The sequence below is a fragment of the Pseudopodoces humilis genome, chromosome 9, assembly GCF_049639895.1.
Source record: "Pseudopodoces humilis isolate 2021_Gansu_Grassland_sample_001 chromosome 9, ASM4963989v1, whole genome shotgun sequence".
Taxonomy (NCBI): domain Eukaryota; kingdom Metazoa; phylum Chordata; class Aves; order Passeriformes; family Paridae; genus Pseudopodoces; species Pseudopodoces humilis.
In genome coordinates, this window is record NC_142208.1 from 30,753,988 (window position 1) to 30,781,389 (window position 27,402).

General features: G+C 43.3%; 2 protein-coding genes and 1 non-coding gene across 3 annotated transcripts in view; 1 reads left to right on the forward strand and 2 right to left on the reverse strand.

The window, feature by feature from the left end:
* Positions 1 to 622: 622 nt before the first annotated feature.
* NANOS1 (nanos C2HC-type zinc finger 1) lies at positions 623 to 6,855 on the forward strand. The gene is made up of 2 exons (XM_005520891.3): positions 623 to 1,596; positions 2,129 to 6,855. Exon 1 carries the CDS (start codon positions 695 to 697, stop codon positions 1,469 to 1,471), a length of 777 nt encoding a protein of 258 aa, XP_005520948.1. The 5' UTR covers positions 623 to 694; the 3' UTR covers positions 1,472 to 1,596; positions 2,129 to 6,855.
* A 1,241-nt stretch (positions 6,856 to 8,096) lies between these two features.
* EIF3A (eukaryotic translation initiation factor 3 subunit A) overlaps positions 8,097 to 27,402 on the reverse strand; it is a 28,532-nt gene continuing 9,226 nt past the window's right edge. The window contains exons 8-22 of the mRNA XM_005520786.3: positions 26,969 to 27,073; positions 26,101 to 26,199; positions 25,263 to 25,379; positions 24,719 to 24,904; positions 22,309 to 22,656; positions 21,957 to 22,061; positions 20,105 to 20,218; positions 19,714 to 19,836; positions 18,817 to 18,970; positions 17,691 to 17,875; positions 15,897 to 15,985; positions 12,669 to 13,456; positions 11,220 to 11,394; positions 10,624 to 10,793; positions 8,097 to 9,356 (exon numbers count right to left, since the gene is read on the reverse strand). Coding sequence (XP_005520843.2) covers positions 9,115 to 9,356; positions 10,624 to 10,793; positions 11,220 to 11,394; positions 12,669 to 13,456; positions 15,897 to 15,985; positions 17,691 to 17,875; positions 18,817 to 18,970; positions 19,714 to 19,836; positions 20,105 to 20,218; positions 21,957 to 22,061; positions 22,309 to 22,656; positions 24,719 to 24,904; positions 25,263 to 25,379; positions 26,101 to 26,199; positions 26,969 to 27,073 — 3,000 coding nt within the window. The 3' untranslated portion in view covers positions 8,097 to 9,114. The remainder of the gene's footprint in view (positions 9,357 to 10,623; positions 10,794 to 11,219; positions 11,395 to 12,668; positions 13,457 to 15,896; positions 15,986 to 17,690; positions 17,876 to 18,816; positions 18,971 to 19,713; positions 19,837 to 20,104; positions 20,219 to 21,956; positions 22,062 to 22,308; positions 22,657 to 24,718; positions 24,905 to 25,262; positions 25,380 to 26,100; positions 26,200 to 26,968; positions 27,074 to 27,402) is intronic.
* Positions 25,618 to 25,750, reverse strand: LOC148183805 (small nucleolar RNA SNORA19). The gene has a single exon (XR_015773311.1). It is a non-coding gene; the product is annotated as a small nucleolar RNA SNORA19 (small nucleolar RNA).

Genomic DNA, 27,402 nt, shown 5'->3' on the forward strand with positions numbered 1-27,402 from the left:
CTGACAAATCAGGGCCGTGCACAGGGGAGACACATTTACTTCTGACAGAACTCCACCCACCCTGCTCAGCCCAGCAGCTCTCACCAAGGGCTAGAAATCAATGGGATCTCTGCATTATCAACTCCTCTTGCCGAAATTGGAAGGCACCTTCTGCCCTCCGTGAGCTTACAAGGCTCGTTGGAGCCTCTTCCCGCTCGTACCGCACTAAACTTGTTGTGTCCCCGCATCGCTCTGCTGCGGGGGGACACTCCTCCCTGCCAGTGCCGGGATGCTCGGGGCGGCACCGCTCCTCCCCGCCGGGCCTCTGCCTTGTCGGGTCCGGCTCACACGGGCTGCTCCCGGATCATCCTGCGGCTCCGCTGCCGCTCCCCATTCCGGTCCCGGTCCGGATTCTGATCCCGATCCCGGTCCCGGTCCATATCCTGGTCTCGGTCCCGGTCCCGGTCCCGCCGCACCTGCGGGACCGGAGCGCGCCCCGACCGCGGCCGAGCCACGCCCCCGCCGCCGCTCAGCCAATGAGCGCGAGGGGCTTTAGCCGACAGCCAATGGGAGCGCGGCGGCCGCGCCCCCGCCCCCTACTTGAGGCGCTCCGCGCGGCCCCGCGCTCGCAGAGGCGGCGGGAGCGGGAGCGGCCCCGGAGCGGACGGTGCGCCCGGCGCTGCCCCGCACCGCGCTCGAGGGAGGGGCCGCTCCCATGGAGGCATTCCCGGGCACCAAGCTGGAGCAGCACCGGCACCTCCCGCCCGTGGAGTGCCTGCCGGGCGCCCGCTACGCCGGCCGGAGCCACAGCGCCTGCGGGAACGTCTTCAACTCCTGGAACGACTACCTGGGGCTGGCCACGCTCATCACCAAGGCTGTCCGGCCCGGCAAGAGCTTCGGCGCCGAGCCCCCCTCGGTGGTGGTGGCGGCCGCCGTGCCGCCGGCCGAGGAGGAGGAGGAAGAGGAGGAGGAGGAGGAAGAGGCGGCGGGGCCGTACTTCGAAGGCGCGCTGGACTTGCACGACCTGGACCTGTGCGGGCATCACCATCACCACCACCACGGCGAGGGGCTGCTGGAGGAGCGCTTCGCCGACTTCAGCCCCTTTCCCGGGCGCGGCGGCCCCGCCGCCGTGGTGTTCGACTGCTCGGGAGAGCACCCGGGCCGGGAGGGCTCTGCCCACGCCTGGGGCGGTGTGGTGGTGGCGGGGCGGCTGCCGGCGCACCCGCGGGCCGCTTCCCGCCTGCTCAAGCCCGAGCTGCAGGTCTGCGTCTTCTGCCGGAACAACAAGGAGGCGGTGGCCCTCTACACCACGCACATCCTCAAGGGACCCGACGGCCGCGTCCTGTGCCCGGTGCTACGGCGCTACACCTGCCCCCTCTGCGGCGCCAGCGGCGACAATGCCCACACCATCAAGTACTGTCCCCTCTCCAAAGTGCCGGCGGCCCGGCAGCTCCGGCACGCCCGGACCGCCCTGGGCAGGAAGGGCCGCTAGCGGCCGGGACCCCCGGGCCTCGCCCCGTGCCCCCCACGCTGACACTGCCCCGGCCCCGCTGGAACGCGCGGAGCCCGCGCCGGGCCCGGGGACTGCGAGGCGGAGATGCGCTGTGTTTGTTTATTGTAAGAAAAAATATATCTATATGTGATTTTTACGGAGACGCCGAGATCTGACTGGGTGGATGTGCGCCCGGGGGGGGGTCCCAGGGTTAGAGCCACGGCCGGGGAGGTGGCGGGGGTCCCCGATGGCCGCCGCTTCTGCCGCCCGGCTCTGCCCGTCCCGAGCGCTCCGTGCCGGCGGGGCATCGCCCGGGAGAGCTGCTCTTCGCTGCCAGTTGATAGCACGGCATTTAATTAGGGTACCACACTCCGCCTTTCGGCTCTTGAAGCAAACATCCGAGCGATTTCCTTTGCCGGTTTCAAAACCGGTGAGCAAATCGCGATGGAACCTGTCCCCTCGGTAATTAACAGCTGCTGCCCGAAATCGCAGCATCCGTGCGGTCACCGTTCCTCTCGTGGGCACCGATGGCTCGGGGGGTCCCCGTGTCGAATACTCAGCTTTAGGGAAAGTCTGAGAGGAGAAAACATCCGAGTGCGTGTTTGAAAACGTGATGACTCTGTGCCAGAGTGCAAACGGAGCTCTCTCTGCTGACAGGAAGGCGGTAAGAATGGCAATCGAGAAAGCTTTGTGGCATCTGTGTTTGTGGTGGAGAACGGGGGAAGCCTGATGGAAAGAGACCTGGACAAAGCAGAAGACTGTGACCGTACGAGATTGGAAGAGAGGGAGGTTGTTTATTTTCAAGAGTTCAGAGAATGTGGCTTTAACTCTTTGCAAGTGAAACAGATCTACCCATGTGGATAACAAATATCCTTAACACTACAGGGACTGTAAAAAGCACAAGAGTTAGGCTGAAGTCCTGGACCGCTCTGGGTGGCGGCAGTTCCTTGGTACTGAGTATCAGCCAGGGCTATATCACTTCTAATCCCCAAGAGAAAAGAAATTACTTTTGTTTGTTTTGGGGCATTTTTTTGTGGTTTTGGGTTTTTTTTTAGCCAGAAGTAGGACAAGAAGCAGCAGCAGTTTGGAGTTTAAGAGTACTCTGGAGCAGAAAGATGGGTGCTGGAGTTTTCAGTGCAGAGGGTCACACTGCTGTGTGGCTTCACCAACACCTGGGGTGTGGAGGGATGCTCAGTCCACAGGGGCTGCCCTGACAAGAGCAGGGAGGTGAAGAGAGGCTTGTGGAGGAACTGCTGGGACATCACCAGGAGGATGAGAAGGGAGATGGTTCCTGACAGAAAAGGGGAACTAGGAAAGCGAGGAGTAATCCACACTTGTGTGGTTTCCTTTTGAAAAGCTGCTCAGAAGGGGTCAGGAGAGCAGGACAGTCAAGAATGGAGTCAAAACGTGTGGGATGGGCTGAGGACCCAGGGTTCATTATTCATCATTGCTGTTGACTCCCAGCCACAGCAATTAGGAGGGAGAAAGTGGTTTTGTGTGGAAGTGTTCCCTTAAATCTCCATCAGATGGCTCCAAAGATGGTGTCAGATCTAATTACCAAATGCAGTGGGGTTTGCATTAAACAATACTCAGTGGCTGCAGCTGTCCTTGTGCCAGCCTTGTGCTCAATACATTACATTTTGTCTCTTGCCCTTTGGGGAGTGCACCCCAGGCTCTTTTAAGCTGTTAAAGTTAGATGTGTTTGGTTTTGTGATTCCTGGTCCACATAGGTTTAATCTGTGTCCACCACACATTAGAATTGAGCTCAAGTGTGATGCTGTGGGAAGAGTTTTCTTCTGTACTTTTGTTACCTACTTGTGGGAAGTTTGAAGATCCTTATATACATTTTAATGCAGTTGACTGTTACTGGACACAAAAGCAAGAAAGATCAAAGAAAATCTGTCTCGGGTGTTTTCTGAGGGTTAACTGGCCGGGCTGGATTGGAGGTGTTTGCCATGTCCCTGCCCCACCTCTCTGGTCTTTACATTAAGCTGCTGAGCAGTACCAGCCCTATAGCAACACCTGGAAATCCCTCAGGATAACGGCAGATCCTGTGTCTTGGATGGCACTGGCCTTCTGCAGAGCCTGTGCAAGAGGAAAACGTGTATCCACAGCCTGTGCTGCTGCCTGCTGCTGCTGGTTCTGCTCTCCAAGTACCTGCAGCCTTGCTCTGGAAAGGCCAAGAGCTGCCTGTCCTCTCTGCTACTCAGCTTTAGGCATCTCATCAAAGGCTTAACAGGTAAAGTGGAAGAGTAACAGCTTCAAGACTAGTTGGGGGTGGGGAGGTAAAAAAGAACAAGCAACAAACCTCAGACTATTGCAGAAAGATGACAGGATTCAGCAGAAGACAGCCTGACAGCAAGGCTCTTCAGTTACTTTATGTAATCATTCAACAGGACAATTTACCCTTTAAAGACTCACAAGTGAGTCTAACAAAGACTAAACCTTAAAGGATTTTTTGATTGTTTTTTTTTTTAGTAAGCTCCTGTGATTTCTGGCGCACCAGCACACTCCTCGTGGCACTGAGCGAGCAGAAACATTCTTGTTCTTGGTCACTCTGAAAAGGTTATTACAATAGACAGTGTTTGTGTTGCTACTTTGACTCCTTAAATACAGGCAACCATTCGCATTAGTAATTTAAATTCTAGGAACAGCAAAGTGCTTAATCTGAAAGCAGCCCAGGTTAGAGCTGTATTATGCTCCACAGAAGAGGTCTATGAAAAATGAGATACTATTTTCACTCTTCTAGAGACATCTGCAAATCAAAATATTATGGTCACCTGTTCAAACCTGTGTATGTAAGTCATGGAATCTTTTCTATAGTGATAGTGTGGCAAAAGGAGTGAACACAACAGTGGATAATCATCCTCAGCTGGTGCTAGTCTTGGCAAAAAACAGGCTACTTCTAATTAGAAACTACTTTCAGATATACAGGTAACTTGATTCAGCTGAAGTCAGGTAAGTCTGTGCCCATCTTTAGTGGAAATTCTATTTGGGCAGGTTGCTGTCAGTCTGCTGACCAGTGCCTCAGGTAGATGCCATAGGGCCAAACCACAGTGGCTAGAAAATGTTTTTTCTTTTTTTACACTGCCAGTTTGACCCACCAGATATATAGATTAATTTTTACTGGAGATGAGTTGCTAAGAGTTGCATGGGGAAGAAGGTATAATTCTAAAATGCCTGTTGTCTGGACAAAACAAGTGATACACTAAAAATGGAAGGAGGTTTAGCAAAGCCTCCTGCCCAAGAAAGGGCTAACAGAGCTTAAAGTGCAGCAAGGGAGGTTTTGATTAGCAAAATGCAGTGGAATAGTTTTTTACAATTTCCATCCTACTGTAATTAAATGCATTAATTATGTTAAAGAGGAGGACCAGACAAAGTGTAGAGCATTTTAGCTCCAGCTGGTACTGCCATGGCAAAAAAGGAAGAATTGGGTGTTTTTGTTACACTGCTTGAGTACCTACTTCTTACAGTGCTGCAGTAAAACCACAGGATGGGCACTAGTGCCTGAATTACAGGTAAATTTTGGATCTTGCATTTCACTGACCTAATGCCTTCCCTTTGTAGGCTGACACCATTCAGCAGTACCCTTTAGGCACAGGAAGAAAACTTGCTTACACACAGCAGTTCCTGCCAATGACAGCAGCCCAAGGACAGTAAAACAACAAAGATATGTTTCATTTACAGCAAGACAAGCTTTCCAGTACTCTCACTGTCTGAGGTGCCTCCTGGCTGCCCACCAGCCCACCCCAACATCCTCGTGGCCTCTCTGAGGTCACCAAAGTCACCACATGCCCTGGGCTCCAGTTGTGGCTGTGCCCAGTCAGGACTGTCACCACTGCACCCAGCCAGTTCTCATAAATATGGATTTTGTAAAAAATTATTAGTTATTATAGGTAAAGCACTCTAGAGAAAGCTTAAATATAATGTCAATTATGCCCTCCTGCTGAGTACCCTGATGACCCTCATCCTGCCTGTGGGTTGGGTCAGTGTCTGGACTGCTCCTGGAGCAGGAAAGAAACAGCACTTTTCATAGCTGACACTGCCTTGCTGGAGATTTGGTTTAATCCAGCAACATTTGCATCCATTCAAACAGCAGCAGCCTTAAGTTCTCCCTTCTAAATACAGCCTGTGACAGTTTGGATTCTTCTAAGGTACGCTGAAAATTTTAGCTGTTTAATGGAACATGACTCAAGGCAAAGATTGACAAAGAACTCATTTGGCTTCATCAATATTTTCAGGAAACCAAATTTTGTGCTCATGTTTAGTGATGGCAGGAGATGGAGGTTTGAGCTGTTGGATTTGGTCAGCAGAGGTTTTTGATCACTGTCAGTATAGTGTCTAAACAGATGAAGCAATAAAGCAAACACACTGACATGTCTGCAAAGCTCTCATCTCCCCAGCCTCTTCTCAAGCTGCCCAGCCCTGAGAATGGTACACTACAACATTATCACAATTTCAAATAATGTGAATTAAATGCACACACCAGGAAAGAGCTTTAGCTGGCGCAGGGATGACTAACACTCATCCCTGTGTGAAAGTGTCTTTGTGTGGATACAATTAAAACTATGTAACTGAAGGGATTATCAATATTTACATATTAAAAGGCTGGAGAAAGGCAAATTTTGTGCCTGTTGTTGATAGAAGGCTGAAAGGACCATCTGAGAAGGCACAGGCCAGATGGCATCACTTCAGTCCCTGGGAAAATCAGAGGAAGTCCCTTCAGAAGATCTTTTTGGGGACATGCAGAAGACAACTGGGAACAGCAAGAATGGAATTACTGAGGGTAAACCATGTCTGGCTCACCTGCCTTCTATAATAAAGTATCTTTGTGGATGAGGGAAGGAGCACTGGATGTTCTTCATCTCAACTTTAACAAGGCTTTCAGCACTGTCTCACACAATATTCTTGCACCCAGCTCAGGATGTTACAGCCCACATAGGGGGCAGAAAAACTGTCTGGATGTCCAGGCTCAGCACTGTGGGCTGGAACCATCCTCTAGGCCCTGGAGATGGCCACAGGAAGACATTCAAGTGGGAATTCCAGCCCACACCTGGGACTGGGACAGGATGGACAGGAGCCTGCTGAATTCAAGCAGGAGCAGGGCAGGGGCCTGACCAGCCAAGGAAAGCTGGGGGCTCAAATACCTCTGGGCCCTGGCAGGGGAAAAGGGTGAGCAAGGCCAGCAGATGCCAGGCTGAGCTGGCACTGAACAGTTTGGGCCTGGACCCCAGCCTCCAGCAGGAAAGCATCCCCCTCAGCTCAGCTCATCTTTCCTGTGTGCTCTTTGGGGTTCCATTCCCCCCATACAGGGACTTGGCCAAGTTGGAGTTGAGTTGAGCAGAGAACCAAGACAATGTTCAGGGGCTGGAGCACACGCCTGGGAGGGAAGGTTCAGGGGCCAGGGCTTGTTCTGGAAAAGGGAAGGGGTTTAGGGGAGATCTCAGAGCAGCCACCCATTTCCTGCTAGGAAGTTATCCGGGAAATTCCAGCTTTCCACAGTAGCACACAGCAAGCAGACAGACACAGAGTAGAAGCTAAAAGAAAGAGGTTCAAACTTTTTGAGGGCCACAAAAATAACCAGAGAGCTGGAGTAGATCTCCTTTTCCTGAGAGCTGGGGTTTTTCAGCCTGGAGAACAGAAGTTTCCACAGAACCCTAGTTGTGCCTTTGAAGGGGAGGCTGTAAGAAGGATGGAGACAGATTTTTTGGCACATTTTGTTGTGATAGGAAAAGGGGTAATGGTTTTAAACTGAAGGATGGTTGATTCAGATTAGATACAAGAGGTTTTTTTAACAATGAAGGTGGAAAACACTGGCACAGATTGCCCAGAGAAAGGGTGGATGCCCTATCCCTGGAAACATTCAAGCTCTGAGCAATGTGATCTAGCTGATGTCCCTACTCATTGCAGCTGAGGGTTGGACTGGATGGCCTTTGAGGTCCCCTTCAAGCCAAACCATTCTGTGATGCTGTTTTTTCAGTCTGGAGCCAGTCAAGCATTGGATGAGGCTTCCCAGAACAGCTGTGCAGCCCACAGCCCTAGAAGTCTTCAAAAGAAAGCACACTGGACAAACAGTGGACAAACACAGTTCTAAGTAACACAGGAATTGCACAGCCAGCAGTGAAGCGAGTTCCTGGGTCCCCACAGCACTGACACTGTGACAGAATGCAAGGACAGCAGGAGGTGGCTGAAGAACAGCAACACCCCCTACTCCAGATCCAGCTGCTGTTCTCTAGTTCCATCCTTCTGGGGACTGTATAAGAAACAAAAAATACAGTATTTTATGCTCGGAAAACACTACTTCTCTGAAGGAGTCCTGTGACTCAACCAGCAATGACATGACAGGATCCAAAGACACAAGCCCTGAGAAGATGGCTCTGAGAGCAAGTTTTTCCCAAGAAAACTACTGGCCCTGGCTAACCCAGAAGAGGACAGGAAAAGGACAAGAAGAATATTACAACTTCTGTTCACACACCAGGTTTCTCAGGAAGAAACTAGCCCAGGTGTTCTTACCTTCTTCAGCTGGTACAGAACAGGTCTGAGAACAGAAAAGAGTTGTTCAAAAACTGTTCTGCATGAACACATGGTGCAGGACTCACTAAAAAAATCCAGACACTGCAGTAGCTAATTCCTTAAGTTGTTTATTTATCATTGAAGAAACACACAGCAGCAAGTTCTGTGTTGGCTTCAGTGTGACCAGATCGTTCCTTGTTGTTACTGCACCCCAGCTTTGAAGTCAACACAGCCATTACTACAAATCACTTTTTTGGAAAGGGAAAGAATTGACCCTGAAGACAAAGAATTGGGGGGAAAGTTGAACAATTTCTCCAAAACCACACATTTTAAATATGACAATATTTATAAATCCTTGAAAGGCATGAATTATCCAGTAATGGAAAAAGCAATTGTGATACTGGCAACAGAAAGTACATAGCCATATGCTTACCAAAACACTGAAATTGTAAATGCTGCAAGTTTGATTTGTAGACTGCAGCAGTGTGTACATTACTGGAACAGTGACTGCAAAGTGGCCTCAGAGGCATTATGGATTCAAGTAAATCTACAGAAAATATCCCAGTGTAGCTAATTCACAATGTTTATTGTATTCAATTCAAATTTTAACAACATACTGAATTTAGATAGTGATAAAATATCTCAGAAACCGCCTGCCCTCCAAGATACCTAGGTAAAAGAGGGCTTTTCTAGTTTATGGCTAATTTCTTTTAGCTCTGTTTTTTCAATAATTCCACTGTGTGAACAGAGCTGTTTTCAAAGGCATGTCCTGTGACAATAATATCCCATTCCAAACTAAGAAAGACTAAAAATAAAAAGGGCAGCCTGTTTTGTGGTGCGAGAGAGAAGCTGTACTGAAAACAGCTGTTGGGCTTGCTTCTTTTTATTTTAGCAACAAATGACCCATGAAATAAGCATCATTTGAAATTTCAAAAACTGGCATTCAATTTCCAACCTTCTGCTGTGAGTTTTGTGCATGATCAATCTATATGAGTAAGTAATTCATGCTTTCATGTTACCTCAAAACATTGGTTAAAGAATTCCAATTCAGAATGTTTATAAGCACAAATATAATCTGTGGATTCGATCAAATCAAAGCTAAAACACTGGTTAAACTCTGTGATTCCCACTTAACGTCGTACGGTGGTCCACCCTTCTTCATCTGTCTCGTTTTTAGTGCGGCGTACGGGCTCACGCTCCTTCTCTGTTTTCCAGGATCCTTTCTCCTTTTCCCCATCCCTTTCCCGCTCTTTGGAAGCTGCTGAGGGAGCAGAAGCTGGAGGAGCAGCAGGAGCAGGGGCTGACCGCCGCACCGGTTCCCGTTCCTCCCCGCGCTCTTCCCTCCTGTCGTCAGCGCGTCGCCACGAGCTCGCTACGGCGCAGGAAGAAAGAAAAACAACTCAGTCGTGTTCCAGCAGCAGCAGCAAGAGTTCAAACAAACAGCCCCGACCCTGGCAGTGGGATTTACTGATCCTCAGCCCTGCCAACAGGGAATACAATGACAATGGCCAAACACACGTTTTCATTTCATAGGGAAGTGACAGCAGAACTACTCAAACCGTTTGGGATTGTGGTGAGCAAGCCCAGTGTCATCTTTCAAACACAGTAACTGCAATAAGAATGTTCTACTGATGTACATGGCTTTATGGTGCAAAAATATATTCTTGTATTAGCAGAATTAAAATCGTGAAAGCATCTCCTTAGAAATAACTGAACCCTGAAAACAGAAAAATCCTGACTTAAAAACATCTGTGGAAAATGTTTAGGTGTTTGCTGTTATTAAAAGACAGGAAATTGCTCTTCAGCCTACTGGAACCAGAGGTAAAATGGTACTGAATTACATGACTCCACTGGTAACAGCATCCACCACCCTTTACTGTATGAAAAACTGTTCATTTCCACCAAAAAGGATGCCAAGAGTTCTACCCCAGCTGTGTCTGAACCAAGCTGTGGCAGATGTCAAGAAGTCAACTCCCAAAACTTCTTGATACATTAAAAAAAAAATCTCCACACTGAAAACACTGCTTTTCTGTCAGCAGCACTCCTGTGTTTGATCCTATGCTCTGTTCCAGCCTGCTCCCCAAGTGCAGGAACACCCACATTTAGGTCAGAGACAAAATGAGATTCTCAAGGTAAGAATGCCAGAACTGGAAGATGTGGTAATCCCCCCAGGCTAAATGGATTTGCTGTTACTGTATTTTTAGAACATAGCAAAGGATTAATAAATATCCAAAATTAATACCATTAATAGTGTGAAACCCTCATTCAGAAATATTTCCATCACATTTTAATGGGTTTAAGGAAATTACTTTTTTGATGTCTGTCTTGACAAAATAAAAACAAGGACTACATACACCCAGAACACAATCCTACAAGAAGTGCATACTTGAAATGTTATCCTCCTGCTATAGATGGGAAATGCTACTAGGATGGAAAAGAACACAGCTACAAGTATTTAAGATTCCCTGAAGAATTCTCAATTATGCCAAAGATGCTTTGTATTATTTTGTTTATGGAAAGGCAGTTTAAATCCAGGCTGAAAATATAACCTATTTCCATGTGACCCCCTCCCAGCAGTGTCAGGAACAGGGAGGCTCTGTGTTGGATGTAGGAATTTAGGGACACTGAAAGGAACCTACGCTCTTCCCGCTCGGATCGGAGGGGTGGCCCTCTCCTGAGGGGCGGCTCCCTGTCATCACCACGTCGATCTCTCATGTCACGACCACCTCTGTCCCACTCCTCACGACGACTTGAATCTCTCCAGCTCGAAGTTTCCTCAGCTGGCCCTCTCCTCCAACCGCCGTCATCCCTTTGGCAATGCAAAACATAAAACTAAACGTTAACATTTTTACCTTTGCTATGGAAAGGAGCAGTAATAAATCACAACACAGATATTTACAGGCCCAGTGGGTGGCTATTTAACATATTTCCAAAATTGGTTTTGTTTTTCTGGAGCCTAAAATGGAATTCTCTTGATAACAGGTTAAAAAGAAAAATTTAAAAGCATTTTAAGCCTCTTGGAATTCCTCCTGTAAACAGATAACATCATCCTAAAAATAACAAACCAAAAAGGCCCCGAAATGCCCCTATATCCATTTGCTGTCCTTAAGTGCTTAGTTTCACAAATCAACCCTTGTTCTTTTCACTCAGAAATTCCACATTATTTCTGCATCAGCAGGGCCCTTTTGTTTCTCAGCAGAAACATTCTAGAAGTACTTAAACAGAGAAGTCAGACCTGGGACGCCTGAAACGATCGTCTCGATCAAAATCTCTCTCCCTGTCGAATTCCCGCTCCTTCTCATTTTCATCCCGATCTTTGTCTCGATCCCATTCACGGTCTGCTGAAGGTCTGGAGTCTCGGGGAGGGCCCCAGCTATCCTCACGAGCCTTCTCTCGTTCTCTCCACCCCCCTGTAAGAAAGAAACACAAAGGAGTTTGTGACTGACCTCTGATCTCTCTTGTAGACAAAGAACCCTTTACTTCCGTCCCAGAAACTGGCTCTTCGAGTTCTGAAGTCTGAAGATCCAACTCAAGATGTTTGTAGGAAGTTTGCACATGGGAGCCACAGAGCTCTGAGCAAACTGCTAAATGTAAAGCCAGTAATGCACACCTCATGTCAGGTGTCCAGCAGAGCTGGCTGCACCCTGCAGTTTTCAGCCACGAACCACAAGGGTCCGGTGCAAAACAAGTGCAAGAAGAAACAAAGAGCGTAGCTCAGACAGCAGATTCCTTTGTGAAAATCCACAAGTAAGGAGATTTTAAGCAAAAAGATTTTTAAGGAACTTATTGCTTTTTAAAGCACTACTTTAAAATGGGACTTTTGTTACCATCCACTTAACAGTGCACTCTGCAATACTGCTCAGTTATTTATGAATGGGAGGTTCTTTATTATGTAGCCTGCTTTGGCTTTAAATAGGAAAAACTGGAGTGCAAGTTTTGATACATTATTAGTTTAGATTCTAAAGGATTGGATTACAGAATTAGTGCCTATGAAAGTTGACACGGTGCCTGCCAATACGTAAGTGAAAAGAACTTACGTACTGTTCCTGTAGAACAGGAAATCAAAATCATATCTAACATTCAAATGTCATCAACAGCTCTGAAAAGAATCAGCAACAGCTCTAGACACCACCAGTGACACTTAAGAATAAAAATACAGAATAGAAATACAATAGGATAATTCAGATTTTAAGAGACCTCAGAAGGTCATCTAATCGAAGCTCTGCTCTAAGCAGGACTTTCAGGAAGGGTTAAAAACAAAAAAGGAATGTTAAAATTATCTCTGTACACATAGAAAGGGCTTATCAAAACCAGACCCACTTGAATGAGGTATCAAAATCCTCCTTTAGAAGGAGATTAACTTCAGACACATGGAAGGGGTAGGGAGAGTCCAAGGTGTGCTAATCTAGTGAGAATGCTCCCAGCAGAGCACTCAACTTGCACACAGGGAGGCGACCAATGTTAAGTGTGTGACTATCACGTATTTTTCACACAAGCAATTTTAATTCAACCAAATTGAAAGGTTCAATTATACCAAGCAGAGGAATGTCCACATTAACCAAATTAATCTAGATGTTTTCCGAGTCGATTCTCCCATCTCTGGCACCAAGTATGTTACATCTGCTATCTACAAGGATAGATACACACGCTTTGGAGGGAGGATTATTATATTACTGTGTTTTACCTGGTTTACCAAACGGTCTCCAAGGACCTGGCCTTGAGTCTTCACTTCCACGCCACGGGCCCCTGTCATCATCTCTTCTGGAGAGCCTGTCATCGTCTGCGTTCCGCCAGGGTCCCCTGTCATCATCCCGCCGGGGCCCTCTGTCGTCATCCAGCCCACGCCGGGGCCCCCTGTCATCATCTGCAGCGCGCCAGCTGCCCCTGTCGTCATCCAGCCCGCGCCTGGGGGGCCTGTCCTCATCCAGAGCCCGGCGGGGCGGCCGGTCGTCATCCAGCCCGCGCCGGGGCCCTCTGTCGTCATCCGCCGCGCGCCAGCTGCCTCTGTCGTCGTCCAAGCCGCGCCGGGGGGGCCTGTCATCATCCAGGGCACGTCTGGGTGGTCTGTCATCATCCAGGGCACGTCTGGGGGGCCTGTCATCATCCAGGGCACGTCTGGGTGGTCTGTCGTCATCCAGGGCACGTCTGGGGGGCCTGTCGTCATCCAGGGCACGTCTGGGACCCCTGTCATCATCTGCAGCTCGCCAGCTTCCTCTGTCATCATCCAAACCACGCCGGGGTGGCCTGTCCTCATCCAAGCCACGTCTGGGGGGCCTGTCCTCTTCCCCTTCTCGCCTCGGAGGCCTGTCCTCATCCCCTTCCCGCCTAGGTGGCCTGTCCTCTGCTGATTCTGGAGGACGCTCCTTCTCATCTGCAGGAGCACGCCTGGGCACATCATCCCCTCGCCGAGGCAGATCATCCCCGCGTCGGAAAGGTCTCTCATCGTCTCTTGGATCTCCTCGACGCCAGTCTCTGTAAAACCACAGGAAACGAGTGAAAAGTGGAAGGTGACACTCAGGAAAGCGTTGAGGAAAGTTGAGGAAGCTTTACCTCAACAGCATCAAACCCCTCTAAGCCATTTCTGACTGCACCCACTTGGTGAGTGGTTCCAAACACAAAGTGTGCAGTTTCAAAATGCACCTTTTAATGCCTTTCATTGCTACAGGAAAGCGGTAGGTCACTGTGCCTACAGCTTCAGTAAAGACTGAGCAGTTCATCTCCTTCAAAACTACAGTTTGGACAGTCCCCTGTTGGTTATCTGCTGCAACATCACATAGAAGAGGGTTGGCTTCTACACCAAGCCTAATTTGGCAAACTTGACCTAAGTCTGAAAGAATCAATATTGAAAAACCCCACAATCAATTAACTCTCCAAGCACGTGGCAGCCCTACACACCATTAAGTCTGCCTACAGGATTTTACACATACATTTAGACCAAAAACGCTGTTTTTGTCACCAAGTTAATTTCTTTATTTCAGGAAATTAACCTTCCTCAGCAATAAAAAAAAAAAAAAGACACAAGAAAGAGAACATCATAGGAACGTATTGGTACCTGCTTCTTGGCAGGAGAAGAGATGCTGCACTGGGGGTCGCATCTCATGGATTTTAAAAAAATAAAACCCAAGCCAAAACACAACAAAAAGAACACCCCAAGGTTCAGAAATCCACTAGGCTACTAAATAAAATGTAAAAAAAAACCCAAAAAACCACAGCAATGATTTGCTCCAAAACAGCAGATGTAGGAGTTGAAGAGGTGGAGAACAAAGAGACAACAGTTGGTGGCAGCTCAGAGTCTCAAGAACTTTGAGGAATTGCAAGCAGTGCATTTCCTGGGTTTGGAAGAATAAGGGAGAATGCAATTATCATTGATCTGTGAAGTAAAAATCAAGATATGGAGATTGTTAATTTCCACTTAGACTCAAATTGGATAATCTTCCCCTTTGAAAAATCTGATTATTTTACCATAAAAACATGTACAAGAATGGCTATAATGTTTATCAGATGAAAAAAATATTTAATTCACTCAGATACTGTCTCAGGGTCTTAGAATTTTTAAATCTAACTTTAAACTACTGCTTTTAAACTACCTCTAATCTATCTCTAGTAAAGTTGAAAGAAATGACTAAGACAAGCTGTATCACTGTGGGAAAAAAAAATCCATTGAAGCATACAAATAAGTGCATTAAACACTTCACAAAATCACAGAATGGTCTGGGTTGGAAGGGAACTTGAAGATCATCTCATTCCACCCCTTGCCATGGGCAGCAACATCTTCCACTATCCCAGGTTGCTCCAAGGCCTGTCCAACCTGGCCTGGAACACTTCCAGGGATGGGGCATCACAACTTATGCAATATGTGAGTAGTGAAAGGCTCCACCCAGCAGTTTCATCCAATTGTTAAGAGTCTGCAGTTCATGAGAAAATGGATCACTAAAAGCAACACAGCTTTTAAGGAAAGATGGAATTCTATTTTGTTTATAAAGAGATCACACCCTTCTAAAACACTTTAAGAAATTACTAGAGAGAGAAAGAGTCAATAAATTTGCTTCCACTGGAGACAGAGTAAGCAGTAATGGATTTAAATTGCTGTACTAGAAATTAGGGTTAGACACTTACAAAAATCCATCTACCTCCAAGGCTAATTAAGCAATAAAACATACTGCCAATTGGAATCAGCAGTGTTATCTCCATCAGCACAGGCTTTTAAGAACAACTAGATGTACTCCATCAGAAATATTTTTAGCTACAGTTCATCCTGACGTGGAGCAGAAAAACAGACAAATGTTAAAAATCTTGTTTTCTACAACTGTATAAACAGTTTTCATTATTGGTGAACATCTCCAAAAGAGATGTAAACAAGTGTGGATTTCTTTTCATTTTTAAAGTTCAAAGTACATTCATAATATTCTTCCTTCAGAAATCTATCCCTCCCTGTTCAACAGTTCTTCAGAACTTTGTTTAATTTATGGCATGTGTTTTCTGCTCTGTGACTTACTCTGGAACTTGCGTAGTTACTGTCAGTTTTCTAAATAGAAAATCTCAGAATTTCATCATCCAGGAACACTGCATTTGTTTGTCATCCTTTCCCCTTCTGTACTTACAGAACTGACACCAATGTTTGAATGGGAGAGGAACTGTTAATTTAAAAAGGAATCCAAGGAAGCGAGTTGTTTATCACACACAGAAGGTGTCTGCTTGCCTTCACATATCTAAGCCAAATAAACTAGGAATGTTATCTGAGCATGGTTCCAAGATAAAACCACTCTCTCATTATGAGATCCTTACAAAGCAACTTTTTAACAGAAGGTAATTTTCAGAGATTTAAAGAGATATTACTCAGTGCAGCAGCAACAAAATGGGAGCCTCCACACTTTGATCCCAATATAACTGGGGCTTATTAACCCCTGATTACCTCTCCACTGGTGCTCGACGCCATTCCGATTCCGGCTCACCACCTCTTCTCCAGGAGCTTTCGGACTCCCTGTCACCCCAACGAGACTCCTGCGTGTCAAGAGAAATTAGAAACATTCTCTTTGAATTCTTTAAGATTTTCAACATATAACTTACCTTTGAGCATGCTATGCCATTAAAAACTCACTTGTCACACTGCAGAACACTGAACTATCAGGAGTTTGAATAACTCAAGTATGGTTTTAACTGACTTTATTGTTTCTTTTAACTGACTTTATTGCTGCAGTTAAAACAAAAACATGGTTTCCTTTGTGCCACATACATTACCAGTTGGGCAGGATATATGCAAATACACAAAAGAGTTTACAAGAAGTGTATGAACAATTGAACAACAGCTACAGTCAGCCACAGCCACTACCTGTTGATGCAAAAGAGATGTTCTAACAGTTTCCCTTTTCCTGGGGGCTTATGACAACAGGAATGAACTTAAGTAATTATTTGTTTTTGTGCTTCCTGATCTCATCAAGAAATGTACCTGAATACACTGAAATCTCTCTGTGGCAAGGACTATTTTGTTCCTAATACCTCAGTGCACAGAAGAGGTGAGGTACTAGTGAAAACAGGTTGCAGGGCAGAGCAATAATCAATCTGTATTTTTTAAAAATAAAATGTCTCTCTCCATTGCCAGAAAAACCATTTAAACAGGTTCTTATGCCTTAATTCCACCACATGAAACTAGTTAGCTAAACCATCCAAAATACCCGATTTCACATAATCACACAACCTCTTTCTAGGAAGGGTATTTCAGTCCTAAACCCCTCTTTGAAAAGTCTTTTTATGTGTCAATATGGCTTAACCAAGATCTTGCATATCCCCTACTCTGTCTCCTTAAATTCTTTTGAAATTACCCCAAATAACAACGGTGAGCAAAGAATCCCAAAACTGCAAATGGAATTTCTGGAGTGGTAAAGGTATCTCTCTCTCAGAACCTGAGCCAGCTTTTCCAAATCATCAAGTGTCCACAGATAGGAGACCTCTTATGTGTAAAATACCCATCATGATTATTTACTTGACAGACTATCAAAACAATTTATACAAGCTGATAACTTATCTTCATGGTGTTACTCAATGAAATATGTACTAAACAAAGAGAAAGGCTGTGGTGGATGAAACTTAAAATTACTTCTCTTGAATGGTAAGTTCTGAAAAAGTGGAAGTGTAGAAGGCTTATGTTACATTCTTTTAAACCACTAAACATTTCCAAGTAACTCGTTGTTTTGTGTCCTGTTGGATTGGGATAGTGAATTCTCCCAATCCAAGTTTTATTTGTAAACACGAAGTTGCACATACCTCTTGGTTTTATGTTATTACATATTTCTTATATAATACAAAACTATGCTTTTATGTTTAATCTGTGAGGGATTTTCCTTCAATATCTACTTGAATTTCTGACTTTTGCATGAGTCACTGCACTTGTTTCCAAGTTTTCCATCTTTTTGTATTAAAGAAATGTTGTCCAATATTCATGTTAGTCTTTATTAATTTAGTTTATAAACGGCTTGAAGATCTTAGTTTCCAAGTAGTTTCTTTATTTCATTGCTAAACTAGAGATTCCAGATCCTGACAGTGAGCTGAAACTAAGTGACAGTAATTTAACTATCAAATTAGTTGCTCACATTATAACTTAATAAATAAATAAACAAAAAAAAACTATCACTCTGCAATGCTACCACCTTCTTTCAAATGATCTACAGAAGAAGGAGTAGTCAGAAAGAAACCTGCAGGTATTACCCACCTTCCTTGAAAATGGGTCATCCAGACCTCTCCTTTCCTCTTCCCGGCGGCGCTCTCTTTCCTCTATCTCCATTTCTCTTTGACGTTTTTTCTTCTCCAGTTCCTCCAGTTTTTTGACTCTCTCCTGGTACTCCCGCTGCTCCTGCTCGCGTTTCTCGCGCTCAATGCGCTCCTTCTCCTCACGCTCTGCATCGTTGGAAACACAGAGAACTAATTACCAACACAAATTCCATTACTTTGCTGTATCCACAGAAGAGTTACACAATACAATCTCTCCCCTTGGACTCAATAAAAAATAAACATTTAAAAATATAAGCATTTCATATGATGTGTTTAGCTAACCACAGAAGCTGTTTTCTGCAAGTCTTCTAACTCAAAAGTAATAGGAAAAGGCCCCTAATACATCCATTAATGAGACATCTTGAGCAGCTAGCAAGAAAGAAAAAGTTCCAATACCTGTATGCTAATTCAATGTACAGACCATAACTGTAGTGACTAAAGTATCAGTAATTACCTCAAATATGGTAGAGGATCCCTTCCTTAGAAAAAGTCAAACAAAAAAATCAGCTAACAGTGTAAGAAATTTAATATTCATGACTGCTTCAGTATCATTTTTTTAAATACTGCATTATGATGAACTCTGATACCTAAAAGCTTCATCTTCCAATTGACAAACAGGGCAGAAATTCATTCTGCAGTTTCCCAACCACCTCTTCTCCTCTAAAGCCCTGAAACAGGCTATTAGGGCTATCAGACAAAACAATTCACAAAGAAAGGTGTGTGAGTCGCTTACAATTTTGGAGCTCTTGATCTGACACCAGTGTTGCCTTTCTTTTCTCTTTAAGACATGCACAAACAAATGGCCAGGACTCCAACTATAGGCTAAAATCAAGGACTCATTTTTTCATTAGCCTCCCTTATTTTATCTCCTCCTTCACTCATGTCTAGCAGCTACAAAGCTTTGCCTTCCTGTCTATGCTGCACAGGTAAGCAAGGAAGGTACAACAACTGGAAGTCGAGAAGACTTCCTCCAAACTCATCAAACAGGAAAACCAGACATTAGCTCTGCTACAAAATGGAAAGGCTCGAGGATGCAAAGGATGAAATAGTGACATTCTCAATCACACCTTTAAGCAGCTGCTCTTCCCGTAGCCTTTGCTCCTCCTCCTCCTTCTCCCTGTAGTAAGTGATGCGCCTCTCCTCTTTGCGCTGCTTCTTGCGCTCCTCCAGACGGTTCCGCCTCTCCTCTGCCAACCGCTCCTGGAACTGCTTGAGTTTATCCTGAAATACCAACAATACACCTCAGAACACCACAGCTGTAATCTCTAAGAGCTGGGCATTTAACACAAACTGCTAAATAAAGCTACACAGAAACATCAACAAACTGCAGCATATTAATTTTGCTCCACTGAAATATAACTTGTTCACCATTTCAGTCTCTTCTGCACTTAATTCTGTGATAGACAATGCCCTCCCACATAGAAGAAAGACAATCAAATATCATGCACAGTATTAGTCCTTTATCTGCTTTTTCAGAAAAGGAATTGCCTAAATATTATCTGTACCTAAAACATATTACCCAAAATTATCCCTGTTATTGCAAAGAATCATATGCAGTTACTAATTTATATTATATAACATAAAAGCTCTTCTGCTTTCTTTTTGGTGAAGCCAGCTTTTACTGTAACACAGCCAAATACTCAAAGCTATAAACAGGCAGATACAGATGCCTGCCTATATGACACCCAGTGATCCCTTACTAATAGCTGTACTGAAATAAACAATTTACCCCTCTTACATTTTCCATATAAGCTACTCCAGAAACTGTCAAAAATTTTAAGTGATACTACCTTGGGACAAGTATTAGAAATTTAATTTAAGAGTCAAAGCAGAAAATGAGCAATTCCATAGTTCTGAACCATTTCAAATACTAATTTGTTTCTAGTTTCCTGAAGAATCCCTGGGTCAGTTTTAGTTCCTCACTTTAGGAGTGTACTTTGTTAGCAATGCCAAATCTTATGTACCTCGTAAACTGTTCGTCGTGATGCTTTCAGCCTGGCTTCAAATAAATCTCTATCCTCCAACATCCTGGAGAGTCTGCTCTTGTGCTCAAGGGCTTTCTCACGCTCCAGCTGCAGGGTGGTGATCTGAAAACAGAAAATATACAAAGTATGATTTTACTATACATTCGGATTTAATCTACACCAGCCATTAGAAGGAGAAATTTTCTCTTCCCCTTTCAGAGCAAAGACAGAAGAAACTGCTGTCCACTAAAACAGTGAAATCACAAAGCTAACATTTCAATCTTTTTTCTTTTTTGGAAAGAGCTGGGAGAAAAAAAAAAAACAAAGTGCAAACCCCACTATTTTTTATGCATTGCTAATGCACTTTATCAACTGAACAAAAAATTCTTACCCTTTCTTCTTCCTGTTGCTCCCACAGCTCCATATCACGCACTCTTTGTTCCTCATAGGCAGTCTTTATTAAAGGAATTTCTTCCAAGCGCTTCGCTCTTTCGAAGTAGTCAATCTGGGTAAAGATAACACATCTTTAACACACACATAAACCCCTGATTCCTGGAGACTTCTCCAATACATCTGATATATTATGGTGAAATAGCAACAAACACACTGGACCATCCAAACTCAACCTAACCAAGAACCTGCCTCTACCACTGGCAACTAAGTGCACTGCCAGGCAAGGATGCAGGAATGGAGACAGGCACATCACCATTCTCTCTCAGCATCATCCATTTTCAGATCCCAGCATTTTCTGTGTTGGAAGTATTTTTATATTTTAAACATTAGTAGATTTCCTCTCTTGTCCTTCTGAACCCAAAGCTTTTTATATACAACAATGTACTTTGAAAAGAACTCCTGTGTGTCTGTGGCTCACAGCATGAAGGTCCAATTTCTACCTACAAACAGCTCTGAACATGGCTCCTGCTGGCTTCATTTGATGCTTCTCACTCCATTACCCCTTGCAGGCAGAGCAAGGACAACTGCTTCCATCATCAGCTCTTACAACAGGTACACTCTCACAGACTGGCACCACATCCTCTCTCTAGAAATTTGTCAGACAGAGGGGTATATTATTTTACAAAAGACATTTCTCCCACAGAAGCCAATCCGCATCATTGATAATTCTTGTTGGCCTCCTGTCAAACTTCCAGTTCAGCTGCATCCTTTTAGACATAAAGAGACCAGAACTGCAGACAGTGCTCAAAATGCAGAAGAATCAAGTTCTCACTGCTAACAAAGAATGTTAAGTTTGAAGCCCATCATTTAATACGCAAAGCCAAAGACTGAGGGATTCTTTTCCCTGCTTTCTCTATATAAAGTTTTAAAATAAATCTAACCAGAACATAATTCAAAGACTTTCTTTTGTCACACTACTAAGTTAGAGTTTTTTGAGAAGAACTTTGTAAAAAGCTTTTTTTTTAAATCCAGCTTAGCTACACCCATCAGCTCTATCTTAGTCATATGTTTGCTTTGACAGCTTTAAAGAACTATAACAGGAAGCCTTTGCAAACATTCATTTTATAGGAGCTGTGCTGACTCTTCCAGGTAGATTATATTCACTCAGGTGACTACTAATTGTACTCTTAATGAGTTTTCTGCTCCTCTGTCCAGTATAAGCAACAGCTTTACATGCCTTCAGTGTCAAAGATCCTCACTGGAACCTTTCTAACTAACATGCCATTTTCTACTTGCCCTTTTTCTTCAATCCACCTGTCACCAACTGTACCATAGAACCTCTGTTTCATTCCTGAATGCAGCAGGAAGTCCTGGATGAGTTTCATCTTGCCCAGGCCATGTGTTTCTATTTAATATGACACATTTCTCACACCTTTATAGCTACCCTTTCAGACAGACCCTTTTCTGCCATCTAGGAGGACTCTAGCAGGGGAGTTTCCTCTTTCAGTGAGGACTAACACCATTAATTAATTTTGATTCTCCATAATGGTCCCTCCTTCTCTGAACATTTAACACATTCCAAACATTTTTTAATTATAAGACTTCCCAAGTAAGACTCAGTTCACATCCAGCTTAAGTGTCCTTTTTCAAATCAACTCCATTAATTAGAACAGATTTTTGCACAGAAACCAGAGACCCAATCGGTATATAACACATTCACCTTTCTTCAATTTCAGATAGTAACATTTTCAACAGCAGTATTATATATGTGTGTATGCACATACATGTATCAACACAGATCACAGTCACTAAAAAATTGTATGGACATTTTTACCCTTCCTACTTTGTACCTTTTTCTCCTGATTCTTCAGTCGCTCCTGAAGTTCCTTCTTTTCTTTTTCCAGCTGTTCCACTTGTTTAGCCATAATAAAGTCAGGATCCAATTCTTCAAGATCCTACAACCAAGTAAAGTTATCAATATAAAAAGGAGAAAAAAGTCCCACAAAAGGCAGTCTTTATTTCCCCAGGTAAAAAAGATCTTATCCAAACCCAGAACTGAAGTTTACTTACATTGTCTCATTTTTAAGAGAGGCTGCTTGTAAGACCAGTTGCAGTACAAATCCCCAAAATTCAGGTAACCCAGCAATGTAACACTGAAAACATAACAAAATAACTTCCCATTGCAACAAATAAATCCCCTACCTCAATATCAATATCTTTAAATGCTTTGGCTCCCAGTTCAGTCTTCTTAATCTGCTCCAAGCGCTCCCGAACAGTTTTCTTTTTGATCTGCTCATGCTCCTGCAGGATCCGCTCCTTCTCCCTCTCCTTTGCCTCCTGGCGCAGCCTCTCTTCCTCGGCTTTCCGGACTTTTTGCAATTCTGCTTCCCGTTGTTCCAGCTCCTCCTTTTCACGCTGGATGTTCAAACTTTCCAGGCGCTCCTTTCTCTCCTCTATGGTTTGACGGCGTGCAAGGATACGCTGATGCTCCTTCCTGGAATTTTTCAGGAAGGCGGTGACTGCCAGCTGATGTTGTTCTTCCTTCTCTTGCTGGATTTAATTTGAGAATAAGACAATGATGTAAACAGTCCCTCTTAAAAAGGCAGTAAGCAAATCAAATGATTCTCAAGGAAAATGCAAAGTTAATTCTATTCTCCAAACTTGCCAACCGAATGTAAATACAGCTGAAGTTGCAAATCTAGTCACATATCCAAGTGGCATCCGAGGCAGTACCAACTGCCCAGAATCATGTGCACATGGAGAAAGTTCTCTGTAAGACAGTATTCTTCAACATGGTTTGGGTACAAAATATTGTACACCCAGATGTTACTGATATTGAAATCTTTAACTGCAATGGGCCAATCTTGTTTGTCTCTGTATGTGTTTGCAAGCATATCACCACATATGTACTGTATTTTACCAGAGCTGCTTTGTTCTTTTAAAGTTTTGTTATTTTCCAAACACTAATAGAAGAAAAAAGTATCCTGACACAAAACACAATCTTGTGAGACGATTAAAAAATAAGTCAATTTAAACATTGTATTTAAAACCATTTTCATTACCTTATAAAAAAAACACTAGGCTTCTAGACACTAGAAACATAAACTGTTCTTTAAGCAGTTTTCCCACCCCCTAGCATTTCCCAGAGCACCCCCACAGTTCTCTGCGGACATTGATGCTGTACACATGAGGAGGTGTCACTGTGCCAGCTCAGGCCCATTTCCAGGAGTCCAGCCAAACACTGCAGCCCAAATCAGCTCCCCACACTCCCCCAGCCATGCTACCCCTGAAATGTGAGCACCTGCAGGGATATTTTTAGCAACCTGTCACTTCTAGGGCATTCAGCAAAAACACTGAAACATCCGTACTTTGCTGCAGATCTGCACACATTTAAAGCTAAATGGAGGTGCCAGAAACACAAAAATAAAAAGATTTAGACCCATTTAACGATTTTGTGAATTATTAGAAATGTGACAAATTAAAAGCTTTTAAACACTTGACAAAAGTGGAAAATTTTGACCTGTTCAATAAAGGAAAAAAGGGTATCAACTTGCTCTGTAGCTTCTCTAACCACACAGATTGATATTAACTTTGATACTGTTCCCCAATTTTACAAGTGTAATGACCACTAATGAGTTAAATGAGGAGGATTTATGTCTTACACAATTACTAACTGCACTAACATGTCAAGTGCAAGACTCACTGCCATTTCTATCCATGGATGTATACTTAAAGCACATTTTTTCTTTCAAATTGACAATCCAATACCAATCACTAATCAAATCTTTTTAAGAGGAAAACCTATACAGAAATAAAACTGCTAATATATGTTCAAGCTAACATAAGGAAGTGAGCATTAGATGTCAGTTCTACTTTCTGCATTTAGATTTTAATAATATTACTTAATATTTCAACCTGTAGAGAACCTAACATGGACATGTTGCTATCAGCCCTTTTTCCCTATGGAACAAATATCTGACGTGTTAGCTATGAAATCCTTCATAAACCTAAAACAAATGAAAAAATTACCACTGATACAGTAAAAAAGTGAAGGTTTAACTTGCCACGACCAAAGCATGCTGGAAATCTGAGACTGATTTACACCTTGCTGCTACAGAGCTCTGCAAAACCTGAAATGTGAGTCTGACCTTGAAGCCAAGAGCCCCAGAGAGGAGGAAAAGAGACAAGTCAGCTACTGAGCTGCGGGATGTTTTATTCTATAAAGCTACATTCCAGCTTTTTCACAACAGCAGTTTCTCCAGGAAGAATAAATGAAGCAGGCTCTTGGATTTTCAAAAATGCATGCAAAATTATAAACAAATTCTAGTTCTGTAGGCTCATTTATGGGACAGTTACCATTTATTACATCCTAAACCTGGTATTTGCAAGACTGGAAACTTGAAACTCAGGCCTCTTGTGTACATTTTGCTGTATTTTAGTTATGCCCAGAAACTAACTAGTTGACTGCTTTTAAGAATGACTTCTTAAAAAGAAAAGTGACTACCACTAAGCTGAAAAAAAAAAGAATGCAAAACATACATCTAATCTGAGAAAACACGTTCATTAAAATATGAGCTTTGTCAACATTCTCGTAAGACTTTAAATGACTTACCATTAAGTGAGGAGGCTTAATAACTGCAAGAGCCTTAGCCAGAGCTGAGGACATGGCAGTCAGTTGGTTTCTGATCTGCTCAGAAGGCATGCTCTGCAGCTGAGGGCCCAGTGGAGCATCCTCTCTAGTACAGTAATTCAAATCTGAACCAAAACTCAGTGTCCTGGTTGTGTGATCAAGGCGAACCTTTGCAAAAACAGAAAAAAAGGAAGAAAAAGGATTGTATTTTTATTGAACAATTCTCTCTGTTGCTTTGCCTATGGCCACCATGAGTCAACAGGGGCTCTAAGCAGAAATTACTTGAAAAAAAGTTTTGCTATACCACTCTGTGAGAAATGCCAAATTAGTAGGAGAAAAATAGCACTGCCAATGAAGATCTTTTTTATTTCTATGGTTCAGACAAAAAACAAACCCCAACAACTAAGTCAGTGGAAGAGGCCAAACTTTCAGTGATTCAATGAAATGAGCACCAAAAGACAAATCACTCTTGCCTCTTCCATGAGCCCAGATATCACTTCACACCAAGTCTTTCTACAGCACTCACTTGTAAGTCACAATGCCGGGCTGCATCCACAATACAACGCTCCAGCTGGAAAGCATCCACAAAAGGAACCAGGGTACACAGACGAGCAAACTCAATGCTTTGATAAATCTGGGCCACCTGAATGTGAACAAAAACTTTAGGTATTTTTCCTCAATAAAAAGAAATCAGAAGTTGTTGTATAGGCCTTGAAGTTAACTTGCTAAATTGTCAACAAATGAATATACACGTACTAATGCATATATATATACACAAATACTATATATATATATATATATATATATATATGCATGCAAATACTGTTTGAGGATTTTATTTCTGTACTGTATTCAGATTAAACCCCATTCCTGAATAGCTGCTTTGTATGAAGGAGACTGGCAGCAGTAACTACATCCAGCTATGCTGCTAATTAGCCTTCAACTATTTCTTTAGCACACCAGAAATAACACTGCTCATCACTGGTAACGAAAGCAGGTCAATGAAATGTGCGTTTTATAAAAAACTTAGATACAAATTAAAAGAAAAAAAAAAAAAAAGAAACCAAAAACCAAAATTAAATACTCCCCTCCCCAACCTTATTCCGAAGTTTTAAGAAACTTGGTACATAATGGAGAAAATCTTGACAAGAGACTACACCACTGTACCCCACTATCAAGTACAGCTACTATAGCTGTATTTAAATTATGCAAACTGAAGATATAGGTTACATCTTAGAAATACGTATTTGAAAATCAGTCTTCTACTTGATAGAAGGAAAAATTATTTCAGCATTAAAGTTTCCACCTTAATCTTCCTCCAAAGCATACTCTAACTTAGGAACATACATTATCTTTACTCATACCTGCTGCAGAAGGCGAAGGATGGTGTTGTTTTGCAGGTGAGGAATGTACAGCTGCAGTTCAGGTTCCTTTTCAGCTTGGTCCTTCACCCAGTTCAGAACCTATCAAAAGTCTGAAAAGTTACTCTATCTGCGTTGACCTGTACAAACTTCACCATTAAAGTAACATTTCTGGTTTACAGCTCTTAAAACAAGAGCACTTCTGTCCAAATACTGCTTTACTAAGTGCATCCTTTGATCAGAACACTTACAGTTACAAAGGAGAGCTGACAGTTTTTGTATGAAGGCGACTGACAGTACTGGCAACATTTACCACACTGCTAATTTACCTTCAAGCTCTTTTTAGCACCTCAAATATCTTTGTTCCCACTATCAGAGAAAAAGAACATTATGTGCTTCATCAACTGCAGAATTTACACTAACCTAATCAACAGCTTTCACATTATTCTAACACTCTACCTTTTAATAGTAAAACCAGTCATTGGTTTATCTTTCCACTTAACACACAACCCACTTGCCAGCATATGCCCACGTGTGCAGTCTTCTTATTTTGCACCTTTAAACAAAATTAACTCAGTATCATCTCCACTAACAAAACCTTCTGATACATTCCCAAAACTCTGCACCTTCATGGAGCCCTATGAATAGCACCCAAAAGACCTGAGTGAATTTTCATTCTATTTCAATAACCCGGCTTACTCTATCAGATGTCATACACATATCATGGTAACGGAACTTCACCAAATCAAGGTTACTATTGAAAAATCTGGCAATAGAAAAAGCTAGTTGATATTTACCACAAATCAATATGGAAATAACAGACTATTAGTCAAGACCAATTACTACACACACAAAGCTACAAAAAACTTACCTTGCTGACACGGGCACTCAACTTGAGCGGGTGAAAGTCTACTTCAAGCCAATTGTAAAGTTCTTTCACTTCTGGCACTACATATTGCACTACATTGAACCTGACCTACAGTCAACAAAAAAAATCCAAAGATCTCAACGTTGATACAGTATTAACCAATAGTTAATGCTTTAAGAATTTCACATTCAACAAGTTAAAGAGGCAACAAATGTGGTTTTTAATACAGGAGACTATGTATTTTTCATTATATTAACTGCAGTGACAGTAATTCTACACTACATCACTTAAATGTAGTTAAAAATGGAAAAGTAGACAAAACCAAACAAGCTAAACAGACTGGAGTACCATTATCAGCCATTTCTATGACAGAAACCTACTACACAAACATAGACCCACATCCAAACTAAAACCACACATCTCTGCTCATGATTACA